The sequence below is a fragment of the Cyprinus carpio genome, chromosome A3 (assembly GCF_018340385.1).
Source record: "Cyprinus carpio isolate SPL01 chromosome A3, ASM1834038v1, whole genome shotgun sequence".
Lineage (NCBI taxonomy): Eukaryota > Metazoa > Chordata > Actinopteri > Cypriniformes > Cyprinidae > Cyprinus > Cyprinus carpio.
Window position 1 is genome coordinate 32,264,199 of NC_056574.1, and position 14,708 is coordinate 32,278,906.

General features: G+C 35.6%; 2 protein-coding genes and 1 pseudogene across 2 annotated transcripts in view; 2 read left to right on the forward strand and 1 right to left on the reverse strand.

Moving 5' to 3' along the window:
* Nucleotides 1-2,210, forward strand: part of LOC109054934 (cytoplasmic phosphatidylinositol transfer protein 1-like) — a 71,988-nt gene extending 69,778 nt beyond the window's left edge. The window contains exon 9 of the mRNA XM_042730482.1: nucleotides 852-2,210. Within this exon, the coding sequence (XP_042586416.1) occupies nucleotides 852-1,165 (314 nt within the window). The 3' untranslated portion in view covers nucleotides 1,166-2,210. The remainder of the gene's footprint in view (nucleotides 1-851) is intronic.
* Nucleotides 2,211-5,632: 3,422 nt separating this feature from the next.
* Nucleotides 5,633-7,972, forward strand: LOC109054935 (annotated as a pseudogene).
* A 624-nt stretch (nucleotides 7,973-8,596) lies between these two features.
* LOC109054931 (peroxisomal membrane protein PMP34) lies at nucleotides 8,597-13,963 on the reverse strand. The gene is made up of 9 exons (XM_019072162.2): nucleotides 13,724-13,963; nucleotides 13,546-13,606; nucleotides 12,486-12,552; nucleotides 12,159-12,307; nucleotides 11,548-11,664; nucleotides 11,171-11,316; nucleotides 11,001-11,096; nucleotides 10,825-10,907; nucleotides 8,597-10,079 (listed from the first exon to the last, which is right to left on the reverse strand). The coding sequence occupies exons 1-9, from the start codon at nucleotides 13,790-13,792 to the stop codon at nucleotides 9,932-9,934; spliced, it is 936 nt and encodes a 311-aa protein (XP_018927707.1). The 5' UTR covers nucleotides 13,793-13,963; the 3' UTR covers nucleotides 8,597-9,931.
* Between the last annotated feature and the right edge of the window lie 745 nt (nucleotides 13,964-14,708).

Here is a 14,708-nt window from a genome sequence, read left to right on the forward strand (position 1 = left end):
AGTTGTTCTTCATGTTCTCATCAAGGAACTTGACCATACTGATTAGATTAGATGACTTGAACAAATTGTTCAGTCATGAACACTGAAAGTGTTCAGATTACAAAACATAGAAAGCAGAGCTGTTTTCTCCTCCAAAAACAAGGAGCATCTCTTTTACTTCTGTTAAGCACATTGTGTTCTCAGTGAGCTCCTAAACATGCAGTGAGTGTGAAGGAGGAGGAAACAATGGTTCATTAAGTTGTTGAATAAGAGCAGAGGTCTCCAATCCTCCTCCTGGAGGGCCACCTTTCAGCAGAGATTAGCTCTGGCCCCAATTAAACACAGCTAATTAAAGTCTTCAGAATCACTAAAGGTGTGATGGAGCTAAACTCTGCAGGAAGGTGGCCCTTCAGGAGTAGGACTGGACACCCATGAATTAAAGGTACCCCTCACCACCATCATGACATTATTAACCAGGATTTGACAACTAAGGAAGACAGCTATAAATAATAGGCAAACAATTGCCTGTAGAAAGAAATAAAAATGACATAAAATATTTTACTGTAGCTTGGTAATGGAAGTCTCGTGAACATCAGATGGAATATGATTTTATATTGAATTTGGTTAATCCAGGGGTGTCAAATTTAACATCTGGAGGGCCATAGTCCCAATTAAACACACCTGATCCAGCTCATTCAGTCCTTTAGGAGTACTATAAGACTACAGGTAGATGGATTTAAGCAATGTTGAAACTATGCTCCTCGGGACTCTTGCCCTTCAGGATCTGAGTTCGACACAACTGGTTTAGTCCAATATAAATTACATGAGTGATACCCCACTAATAGAAAATCCTTTGCTTTGGCTGTTTAAAGACATGACAATAGAGGAAGTGAGAGAATATGAACGAGCCACTCAGGAAGCCACCAATAAGAAGCTGGGAACCTTTCCGCCAGCAATTTCCATCAGCGAGACGCCCCTGCCAGCCTGCGCTCGTAGCGGCCCATCCAGCGCTCCCTCTACACCCCTCTCCACTGAAGCTCCAGACTTCCTTTCTGTGCCCAAGGACAGACCACGGAAGAAGTCAGCTCCGGAGACCCTGACTCTTCCTGACCCAGCACGGAGAGACTCTGCCTTCCGCCTTCCCAGTCTCTTTTCCTGGGGTCCCAGCACCCCACAACCTGAGTAAACCTCAGTTCTGGCCTTAGTTTATGAAAACATACCCCAGTAATTTGTCTGTTTGACACAATCAAATCAGTCTCTCTTTAAATACTGAGAGATACTTACAGTTTCCCAAACACACGCACACAGAGTGGCTTTTCAACCTGTCCAACCTCATGTTTTACACTGGGAGTTAATTTACAATAGGCCAAAAAGTGCATTCTGACATACAAAAACATTACAGATCATTGTTAAATATATCTCAGGAGTTGTCCCATTGATAGACAGAGCTGAATCTTTTTCTTTCTTTTTTGTTTGTTTGTTTCCTTGCTGAGCCATTTTTCCTACATATGTTGAATATGGATAGGATTTGTAGCCACTGTTGTTTTGCTGTAGTGGGGTATTTAATGGTATATTCTGCTCTGTTAATATTTCAGTTGTGATATTATGTTAACGTGACTTTATCCTCAGGCTTCTGAATTTCTCACTCAAATTAGTGTTTGACATGTACTGTAAATATCTCGTTTATAAGAATGTAGGGTTCAATTTGATAGTGGTTTCACTATGCTCTTGTCTTTAACTTTGATCAGTCCCATTCCCATGTACTCAAAAAACCAAGTTATACCAATTTTACTGACCTAGCACTTTTGCATGGTCTGTTGTTAGACAATACGAACTGGAACTTGTACATACTGTAGTTTATCTTCATAATAAATTTGATAGGTTGCGAAGCATCTGCCATGTAACTGAGTATGCTGTTCTACATTACATTATATGTTCTTGGTTGGGATTAATGTGATGCATTATTATCCATGAATATGAATTAAGTCCTCAAAGAATGCTTGATAATTAGACTGTTGTATAATCTTTGGGCTCTAAGGAATGTTTGCTGCTGCTGGCCAATGTATACTTTGTAAATTGAAAAGCTCTTGTATTCTTGCTGGTTCCTGCATATCTGTTCTTTTAAACTTAAATACTCTTTTCTAAAGGATTCAGAAATGCATTTGCCAAATCTTGGGAAACCATGCTTTTGATGTCAACTGCCATTGTGAAATTAAAGCATTTGCTATCCATTGGGATTTCTACTTTATTCCAGTTTCACCAAACCTGTCATGTCTTTGCCATTTATGTTGCAAAATATGCTGTGTGTGGTAAATCTATGCTTATCAGAAATATTAAGTGTGAAGTGTTGTACATGAAGGGATGGATTATAGCACCTTTCATATCTTTAATAGTTAAAGGGATACTCCACCCCAAAATGAAAATTTTGTCATTAATCACTTACCCTCATGTCGTTCCAAACCCTTAAAAGCTCAGTTCGTCTTAGGAACACAATTTAAGATATTTTGGATGAAAACCAGGAGGCCTGTGACTGTCCCATAGACTGCCAAATAAATAAGTGTCAAGGTCCATAAAAGGTATGAAAGTCGTCGTCAGAATAGTCCATCTGCCATCAGACGTGCAATCTGGGTTATATGAAGTGACAGGAACACTTTTTGTAAGCACAGAAAACAAAAATAATGACTTTATTCAATAATTCCCATGTCAACGGTCTTCTCTGTGTCTCTCCATATCACCGTATGCTGCGTATGCGCTTCTGTGTCATCCGCGCCACAAGGATGCGCTGTTTTCTTTCAAATCAAAGCTAAATACACGTAGAAACAGTGCATCCTTGTGGCGCGGATGATAGAGAAGAGCATACGATAAATTATTTATAATAAACACTACAGTATTCCATTAAAAAATAAGAATTTTCCATTTTGATTTCATGGTGACTTTAAAGTGTTTAAAAAAAATTACAACTAAAAAAAAAATGTCACAATTCTGACTTTATACCTAGCGAGTGTATATCTCACCATTTCAATTTAAATTTTATTCATTAATTTATTATTTTATTTATTTTAATTTTGGAAACTTGGTTGTATGCATTGGTTGTTGATTGGATTTTGAGATGTGGGGATTTGCGCTCAAAAGTGGAGACAGATGAATGTGAGCTTGCAGGGATGGAGATTAAGAGAACTGAATAATTAAAGTCCAGCAAACGTCTCCAGAGACAACTTGACCATTTTTTACCGGAAGATCCAGTGATGACATTTTGATTAAACATTACGAGGTCATTTAAAAAATAAAATGAAATAAAATACACGCATGGTCAAACTGTCCACAATAAGATCCATAATATGCATTTAGAAAATATACAGTGTGAATTTTCATTTCATGCTGCATTTATCATGCAATAGATTGTTATATAGACCTTATGGACTTTTATATGGGCACTGATGACTTTTATTTTGAAGTTTGAATTGTATTGTATTTTATACATACATATATATATATATATATATATATATATATATATATATATATATATATATATATATATATATATATATATATATATATAATATTATATATTGTATATATCTGAGTGAAATATCAGTTTAATCCTAATTAAGGTCACATATTAAACGTTCTCTTTGGATGATAATTAATTTCTTGAGAAAGAAAGGTTAGCTTGTGGGACTGGGAGTAGCGCTGCTGTTTTCGGATGGGTTTGCCTGGTTATAGTTATTCCGTTTAAATGTAATAAATGAACTGCATTGTATTCGTTAATAATTGCATTGATCTATTAGCTAAACAAATGTTATCAAAAAATAATTTGAGATCCGCGCGGGGTTTATACCTCATCACGCCATGGCTCAACGAGACCATCATCATGAGTGTGTTCATAAAAGATGTCCAGACTCCAGCAGTGATTATAAGACGAATAAGCGCCGCAGCGCTCACGTGCTGAAGTGGATTCTGGCCAACAGAGACCAGATTCACAGCAGAGACCAAACCCCCTCATCCAGGTGACATGCACATTCTGCACTTTTATTTTACTTCTCTATAAATCTATATATATATACAGTACAGGTCAAAAGTTTGGAAACATTACTATTTTTAATGTTTTTGAAAGAAGTCTCTTCTGCTCATCAAGCCTGCATTTATTTGATCAAAAATACAGAAAAAACAGTAATATTGTGAAATATTATTACAACTTAAAAATTATTCCTGTGAGGCAAAGCTGAATTTTCAGCATCATTACTCCAGCCTTCAGTGTCACATGTAACATCCAGTCTATCACATGATCATTTAGAAATCATTCTAATATTCTGATTTATTATGAGTGTTGGAAACAGTTCTGCTGTCTAATATATTTGATGAATAAAAGGTTAAAAAGAACTGCATTTATTCAAAAAAAAAAAAAAAAAAAAAAAAATCTAATAATATATATTCTAATAATATATTTTCTTTACTATCACTTTTTATCAATTTAACACATCCTTGCTGAATAAAAGTATTGATTTTATTTTAAAAAAAGAAAGAAAAAAAAGTACTGACCCCATTACAAAATATTTATATTTTAAAAACATAGCTTTTTTTTTTTTTTTTTTTTCTAAAAAAGTATCACATGTTCTGTAAAAATATTAAGCAGCAGAACTGTTTCCAACTTTGATAATGAATCATCATATTAGAATGATTTCTAAAGGATCATGTGATAATGATCCTAAAAAAGCTTTGCATCACAGAAATAAATTATAATTTAAAGTATAATAAATTTAAAAACAATTATTTTAAATTGTAATAATATATCACAATATTACTTTTTTTCCTGTATTTTTGATCAAATAAATGCAGGCTTGATGAGCAGAAGAAACTTCTTTCAAAAACATTAAAAATAGTAATGTTTCCAAACTTTTGACCTGTACTGTATATATATATATATATAGAGAGAGAGAGAGAGAGAGAGAGAGAGAGAGAGAGAGAGATTTTTTATTATTTTATTTTTTTTACAGTGAAGTATAATTAAAGACAGACCTACAATAGCCTCCGGTTAGACAATGGGCTGATTTTTAAAAAATTGTATTTAGTTCCATAACAGATAAATACAAGGCAAAATGTATAAGGCAGATATAAGGCAATGTCATACAGTTTAAAGTGTGTAGAATAACAACAGCAACAAGAACAAAAAGAAAACAAAAATACTAGGATAAAAAAAACTACATAATAAGCTTTAGAATGTTTATTGTGTTTCTAAAGTTCTTGTTTTATGATCTCATATTAGAAAGGGCTAAAAAATATAGTGTTACAGTGGTTTCTTTTGAGTTATTTTTGTCTTATGAATTTAAAGCTTTGCTAAAATAAGTAAAAGATTAATAATGTAATTTTCAGAAAAAAATATGGGTTTTGGAAACAAAGTAAAATGTCAAAAGGTTCTAAATTATGTTTTTTTATGTCTATTTCAAAGTCAACCCAAAAATGAAATAGAAAAAGGGCAGTAGAAAAATAAATGTTCAGTATCTTCAACTGATATGTTACAAAAGATACATTTACCACACTATAAATATATCTGCTAGCCGCTGCATTGACAGGATACACACCTGGGAATAATTTAGTTAAGCATCATGCTTTAAATATCAAAGAAATAGAAAAAACTAAAACTGAAATAAAAATGACAAAAGTACTCAAAACGTTTGTGAAAATGAAAATAACACAAATGTAAAACTAAACTTTATTCTGTCAGTTCTTTCTTGTTTTCTGTTGAGTTATTGAGTGTGTTTGGAGTGGACTTCGTGACATGGAGAGGACACCTAACCAAAGTGCTGACCACCCCATACGAGACTCAAGAGGGATGGATGCTGGCCGCCTCCAAATTCAGAGGCACCATCTACATCAGTGAGGTGGAAACAGAGGCGGCCCGAGTGCACCGAGAGACCCGCTCCGAGCGGCAGGAGGAGATGATGTGCTGGGGATACAAGTCTGAGCAGTACTTATGCGCAGGTCTGGGAACACTAGTGTTTTGTTCTGTCAGACTGGTGATAGTGAAGGATCTCATCACTTATCAATCGTTTTTCTTCCTTTTAAGATGCTGTGGATGGGACTCCAGACCCAGGGGAATCGTGAACACCAATGAGGCCTTCTGTACGGTGGTTCAGACGCGTCTGGCCGACCATAAGCTGCTCTTCTCTGGAGAGGTGGAGAGGTGGACTGTCAAAGACCCCGATGCTCTCACGGCGCCCGGATGTTATGTGGAGCTCAAGACCTCCACAGGTGAAACTATCAATGTGGCGTCAATTCCACAGAAGAATTAAGGCCTGTTCACACCAACACAACAATTTTCATGAAAACACTGGTTGAAAGAAAATGCAGTGCACTTAAAATAGCAGAAATGCAGCGGTTACCGCAGTACAGCTGACGGTAGCCATTGACTTCCATAGAATTTTTTTTCCCTACTACGGAAGGGATTACAAACATTCTTCAAAATATCTTTTTTTGTGCTTCGCAGAAGAAACATGGATGAGTAAATGATGACGGATTTTTCTTTTTTTTCTTTTTTGTGAACCATCCCATTACCAGTCATACATTTATATAATTTTTTTTTTATTACACTGAACATTAATCTTGGTGTAAACAGGACATCAAAGGCATAGTTCTACCAAAAAAATTAACATTTGCCTCCTCATGTCATTCCAAAGAATATAAGCACTATTCTTCCTCAATCACTTAATACATTTATGAGTTGTTATTTAATAAATGCAACAACAAAGAACAGTATGTAATGTTGCTCTTGTAGGTACAAGCTGCTGAAATGGTGGGCACACTCGTTTCTGCCTGGAGTGCAGCAGATAGTCGCTGGGTTTCGAGACCATGATGGGATAGTGGTGTCTGTTGAGACCTTCTGAACCTCGAAAATTTCACAACTCATCAAGGTTCGTTTATAATGACCACACATTAAAGCTGAAATAAGAGATCTGTTTGAAACCATACAGAGCTGGGTATCGAAAGCCATTCATTTTAAATGGAAATGTAAGAGTTGGGGTATTAATGCTCACTAAAATGGCATATTTGATCAAAAAAATAGTAATAAAAAGAGTAATATTGTGACATATTATTATAATTGAAACTAGCCGATTTCTATTGTAATATATTTTGAATTGTAATTTATAACTGTGATGCGCAGCTGTATTTTCAGCATCATTCCTCCAGTCTTCAGTGTCACATGATCCTTCAGAAATCATTCTGGAAACTGATACAGTTTTGATTAATAAAAAGTTAAAAACGGCATTTATTTGAATTAGAAATATTTCCTAGCATTATAAATATAACGTTTGATCAGTGTAATGCATCGTTGCCGAATGAAAGTGTTTATTTCTTAAAAATGAAGTTGTTTATAAAAATACACAGCACATACAGTGATTGCATAAAGTAGTCTGTTTGTAATTAGGTTGATAGAAATAGTTCAATCATGGTGAATGGAATTGAAATCAGTGGATTCTGGGATTGCTTTATTCACTAGCGTCTGGAAAAGAGCTGATGTTTGATTGACTGTAGAATGATTAAGTGAGATGTTTTCATGTCTGTTTATTCTGTAGAATGAGTATAACTGCTGGAAGCCAACAGCCTGTATGTATTTCTGCGACGAGTTCTTGTCCTTCGTCAAATCAGTCATCAAAGAGGAAGACCCAAGGTTAGAGGGTTGCATGAATACTCCCTGTTCACTTTCTAAATACATTTTAATACAAGGTCTTGTTTTGATCATTTCATCAGTGCATGTTGTTTGCCATTTATTACACACTTGCCACAATCAAATCATTTCCTGATTCCCTAAACATCGACTGTCTTATCAGAGATTGTGACTGATGTTTTTCAGACTGGTGTACCTGTTCACATGGGATCCACACAGAGACGTGACCTTCACCGTCCACAGAGACTCTCAGTATCAAAAGGTATTCTTACCAGAGTGGTACATAAAGGACACGAGGAGCCACTGACATACTGAGCTCACAGCAGTACATCAGGACATCGTTCTCATGTTTATGAATCATTTACATACTATATATATATATATATACACACACATATACATGTGCTGTGCACGACTTGCTCTGGATGCAGTTTGTGGTCTTGGAAAGAATGGTTTCACCAAACATATTGTCTTGATATCCATGAACACTTTGACTTTTTTTTTTATATAAATATACTTTAAACATTTCTATAAAATGACATGTTTACATCACATTGGTCCTAATTCCTGAAACACAAGCAGAAAGAATCAGTACATTACTTGTAAAACTGTTCTTGTGTAAATTCTTATTTAATTTAAAGTGAGAATTGAACAATGATTTTACACACAATTTAAATTAGTTATGACGTGGAAGAAAAAACAATATCGTTCTCAAGTTTGTGGCTGTGTTTCATTAATTTGTTCCATCGTTTTAATTGAATTGTATACTCGTACCCTTATTTTTATTTAAATCATTGCTACAACAAGGGAACAAATTAGTACATGGTGAAGGTTTAACTAAAACAAGGAAATGAATTAAGACATGGTAATATCTTTTTTTCACATCATGTGCAGGACTCTGTACTTTAGGGTATCTGTTATGTCAACTCAGAAAAGTTACTGCAGACAGGATTTCTTTCATAGCTTTTATTAAAATTCATTTAGACATGCCATAAAGTAGAGTACAGTTATATAACAGAGGCTATACAAGTGAAAGTACAAAATATGTGCTATAAATTGTGAAATAAAGAAACACAAGTACAAAGTCTTAGCTGCAATTTCATGATGTAAACTGATTTAGTTTTTAATATCTTACTGCATATGCTCCACAAGACAAACCCGTTTCATTGACACACAGCAGGTAAGACTTCAGCTTCGCTCCAGAAAGGCATGATTTAAGGCAAGTGTGGTGTGAATATATCCACTTTGACCTCAAGCTCATGTTTATGTGGAGCTGTGCATTTTTAATTCCTTTCATGAATGCTAAAATGCGAGAAATACGTTTCAAGTGACTGAACGAAACTCATGCTCAACTAAACTGTTTGAAACTGGGAGAGATGTTAAAGCGCAAGCATAAAGGAAAAACATCATTTACACTGGTGGTTCTCAAGCGGGTTTCCTCCAGGGCTCAGATTTTACATCGGACATCAAGTGGTGCCAAAATTGTTCATTGTACAAAAGTAAACAAAAACAGGCTTTCAGTTCTATTTCAGTAACAGTGATGTGGAGGATCAGAGATGGCATGCAAAAGCGCTGATCTGCTCCAGATTTTCTCCTTTTATAATACTGATGTTTAAACAAATTTGTTTGCCTGGTTTGTCACGTGACATAGCAGCACATAAGGCTCTACTGAACTGATCAAAGCACAACACCATTTGTGCCAAATCTATTATGTATGTCACATTTCACTCAAAAATGAAACTTCTGTCATTTACTCTCCCTCTTGTACTTGCAAATCCATAAGACTGACTTTCCTCTGTGAAGCACAAAGGATTTTCCAAAGAAAGTATACCATAAAAGTAGTACATAAAACATGTGAGCCATATATCTTAGAATAGCTTTATGTGAGGAACAGATTAAAATTTTAAGTTACCGATTGAAGCTGTTGAGCTTAACTATCTCCTTTAAATTCAGAAACACTCATAACCAACCTCATGATTTGCTTTGGGTTAAAATGTTACTTTATGTAGCACAGATTTTGACTTATGGCTTTAAGAAGTTTTTTGATATGAGAAATTTAACCATGTAAAGTTTTTAAAAGAAATATGTTAGAAACTAAAGGTAATAAATTCTTTTTTTGTTTGTTTTAAACTGAACTGTGTTTAACACAGGACTGAAACTGTACCCAGATTAACCCATGCAAGCGGAGCAGTGGCTGATGGGATATGTGAAGCTCCTCTTGAGGGTGTGGGTTAGAGGTAGTCACTCATTAGTGCACGTGGCTCGGTGGTGAGGGCCAACCGTATCTCAGTGCTTGAGTTTCTTCTGGAGGCCCATGAGTTTGAACGTGGCGGCAGTGATCTTCTCATACACCACGAACATGAGGGCCGCCGTCAGCACGGTCTGCAGCAGCTTCGCCTCTAGACCTTTGTACAAACCCAACAGCCCGTGTCTCCTGTCACACAGAGGACACAAGCGGAGCAAAACAAGTCAGCCATGCTTGACTGATAGAAACTAGAAGAGCACTGCAGACATCAAAATAAAAACACCAAATAGGGATGCACTGATATTAACATTTTGGCCAATAAGCCGATATTTATGTAGATGTTATGGCCAGTAGCCAATAAAGGGTAAATATTAAAATTCTATACTATTTTGTGAGAAAAAAAAACTCAAAAATTAAATCAAATTTTAAATGCTTAGCATTATACATTATTATAATACAAATAAAATCATGAGATGTACATTTTGAGATCAGATAAATAAAATTATGTTTTAAAAAAAGATTAACTGAGCATTAGATGATGACAAAAGACATCTAAATGTAAAAACAGGCAGGAATGAGCATGCATATCAGAATATACACATTCTATATCACTCAATATGAATAAATGAATAATATTGGTTAATAAGAAAGAATTAGTTTTACATTTTTTGTAATTGTTTTTCATTTAAATTGTTTTTAATGTGTGTGTGTGTGTATATATATATACATACATACATATTTATATATATATGTATGTATATATATATATATATATATATATAACACACACATTTTTAATTCATTATCATTGTTTTAATTTTTTGAGTTTACATTGAGTTAAACTGTTTAGACAGACATACAGACAGACAGACAGACAGACAGACAGATAGATAGATAGATAGATAGATAGATAGATAGATACTGCAGATCTTACTTGATCCGGTCCATCAGCAAAGAAACCACATTCCCCAGGCTGCCCACTAGACCCCCTTTACCGTCTGATTTATACTGGCCAAACTGCAGAGGAAGCGATTGGAAATATTACCAACTACTGCAATCAGTCAAGTGTATTATATGATGCAATGATTTAAATCATATTGATGATATTACCCTCAGAATAGCCTGAACCGTCTGCAGAGGGTACGTTGCAGATGTTGCAATAGCCTTAGCAATGGCTCCGATGAGAAAGATCTCAAATGATGATATCTGTCCATAAATATGACACATTCGAGTTATTTCACGAATTCACAAATGAGTGGTGCCAGTTTTCCGTCCCTCACCTTCCTGCCTCCACGTGCTGCTCTTCGTTTCATGGCCTCGTAGAACATGAACTGCACGGCGGGGTTGAACACCAGCACGAGAGACGGCAGCGTCCCGTTCCACAGCGTTCCCACTCCCTCACTGGCTATTATCTGGGAGAAGGCATCTCGAGAGGAAAACAACAAGATCATTTGATTTACTGAAAACAACACAGGCCTATTATTTTAATAAGATGCGGTCACATTTGCTATAGTTTGGTGAATTTTTAGTCATTTCAATAGGAATCCACACGATCAGGAAAATACTTCCTAACGCAGATTTCGCAACAGGTTCAAGCTGGTCATGTGGTTAGGAGTTGATACCTCATGAGATAAATGAGTGTGTGAGCGGTTCTGACCAAATATGCCCTTATAGTGGGTCTGATGGAGCTCTTCGTTCCTGAACTTTGCGCCCTGGAGCTTCAGTCGTGTGTTCACCACCCACATGGGAGTCGTCAGGAGCACATTAACAGCTCCTAAATGAAATTAAACAAGAAGAAATGAGTGGACCTTATCAACTCAATGACTGATTATGTGTTAATCGCTTACAGGTAAAGTAAAACATATTTTTTTTTAAATGTTGAAATAAAAGTAATTGGGGTTGTTTTCGTTAACTAATACTATTAAAACATCAGACAATGAGTGAAAAGACTATTTTAGATCAACACGACAGTCATTTATTATACTCAACAACACTTTCCGTGCGTCATGCATCATTGTGGCATTTTTGCATCATTGCATAATGCACAAAACTTCCCAGTTTTGGTTTTAAATCCGATCAAGTGTTTACATGTCCTGTAAGGTTTATCCCACCCCTCTTAACCCCATTGAAATGTCAATTGGTTTGCGCATTTTTATTCCGACTGATGCGTTTATCTGGAGCATTTTCATTCAGATGGGACTTTTAAACCAAATACATGTCATGTAAACACTCCTACCGTGAAGAGGGTTCAGCTCAAATATTCAGTACCTGAAATGAAGCCCATGAGCAAATCTTTGGCAGGCTTGGACCGGTCCGAGACCATCACTCTCTTCAATGTGTTGAATGTGTAGAAGTACACAAAGTTAGAGCAACACAGGCTAGAAATGACAGGAAACCAGCCACGATACAGAGACAATCTGAAACACAATCAAGCGGCATCATGAAATAAACAGCCCGGCATAGGCAACTCAAATCCATTATTTGCATTTTTTTTTTTCAAACTCAATATGTAATGTAAATTGTAGAGTAATAATACATATACACAACAGTTGCAATATAATAAGTAATTGAGTGGTTTCGAACTCAGTAACTCACACGCCCTCCTCCTTCGCTATCTCAGCCAGAATGATGGGGGTGGACTGGGACTTTCGGTTTTCATCCACTGAAACATGACAAATACGAAATTGACATGATGCTCCCATGTGTCCTGCAATGTGACATGCTATGCTTCATCTAAAACCATGACTTATGACCTTATATTAACTGACAGACTACATGCAACATTTATACTTCACCCTGCAAAGCCTGACATATGAAATAACAGCCACAAATGTATCTTCTACACAAACGAAGAGCTACAGTAACTGCACGTGACCTTTCCAATGTGATTATGTAATGCGCAAATCTGTGGACACGCATTACAGAGCTAGTGCAAGATGTGCATTTGTGGTTAAAAAGTATATAAATTGTATTTTTTTAAGAAAATGACTGATAGTTTCACTAGAAAAGACACTTATTCCTCAGCTGGGATCGTGTAGAGTTCTTTCAAGCTGCACTGAAACTGCAATTTGGACCTTCAACCAGTTGGTCCCCATTGAAATCCACTATATGGAGAAAAATCTTTCCACAAAAACCTTAATTTCTTTGCGAATGAATAAAGAAAGACATCTTGGGTGACACGGGGGGTGAGTAAATTATCAGGAAATCTTTCATTTCTGGAGTGAACTAATTCTTAAAGGAGGCCTTTTTACAATTCAACTAAAAGGCCTTTTGCTTGCTAGAAGAGTGGGATGTGCACAACAGGTTTTTCAGCACAGTTTTGATGATGTTGATAATTTAGAGGCCTTGGAAATATGCAATACGAGTTCCCACATCTTCATTCACTGATGAGTTTTGATAAAATACCTGTCCAGTTTTTGTGACACTTGACAAAATGTCACTAACAAATGCTTGTATACAAATTTTCAAGCTGATTAATTATGTCAAAGAACAGCATAACTAGAAAGTTTTTTTACAATTATTTTGATTTTCATAATTTCTATGATTGTTTTCATAACTGTACAACATATATAAAAAAATGAACTACACACAAGTAAATCTATATCAAATACAAATGTCCCAGTACAATACATAATGACTCGTAACAATAACTCACCCTGCAGTCTGATCCTGGCTGTGTCCAGAGGGAAAAACACTGTCATTGCTGTAACACTGCCCTACAAAGCGATAAAACATAGCTTCAACAAACACACCTGATGTAGAATATCATCACAGTGACGGGAAACAAACACAACACAAACGCGCAGCAGTTATTCGGGCTGGGGTCTGCTCACCATTGCACCTGCCACAGCATGCACCAGTGTTTCATATGACAGCAGGACTGCACTGCTGCTGTCTGACATCTCTCTCTCAAAAAAAAAAAACCTAAAAACCTGATTAATGCGTCTTTACTTCACACGAATTAACCGACAGTCACAACGAATGATTCGCGGACTAATTCATATTCATTACGTGCAGTCAACAGAATCACAACTTCCGCAATCAAAACAGTCGCGTCAGTGGAGGATTTGTTTGTGCTGATCATTCTAGACGCCGCTGCTCTTTACCGCCTCTAGCGGCCGGATGATGCACGAGCATCGGACTGGACATTACTGTACAGCTGCTGTACACACACACACACACACACACACACACACACACACACACACACACATATATATATATATATATATATATATGTTAGTATATATATTTGATATATATACTAATAAAAGACTGCACTACATTTTTACATGTAATCTTTATTGAACCACTCAGTTATTTTCTTTTTTTAATGAATTAATGCATGGGTTTACATAAAGCTGAGCATATATTCCTTTATCTCATTTTATTGTTTGCACATTTCATATATGAAAATATTTGTGATGATGGTATATAATAAAAAAAAGTGTTTACAAAAAAAAAAAAATCTGGACAATTGGATGAGAGTCGATAGCTTAGACTGATTATGTTCCCAAATAAATGTGAATATACTAAAATATATACACACAAGTACTACTGTTTAATATTTCAAGTGGCAATTACTTATGTATTATTCAATATATTACCACAATATATTAACACAATATATTACTCTGTATATTTTCAATACACATTGCATCATTTGACATGTTGACCATAATCTTTGTTTAAGTGTATATATGCCTATATTCATAACCACTTCCGTGTTGCTCTGGCATGAAAAACTGCACTTTGCAAAAAAAAAAAAAAAATATATATATATATATATATATATATATACACACACATATGGTGTAA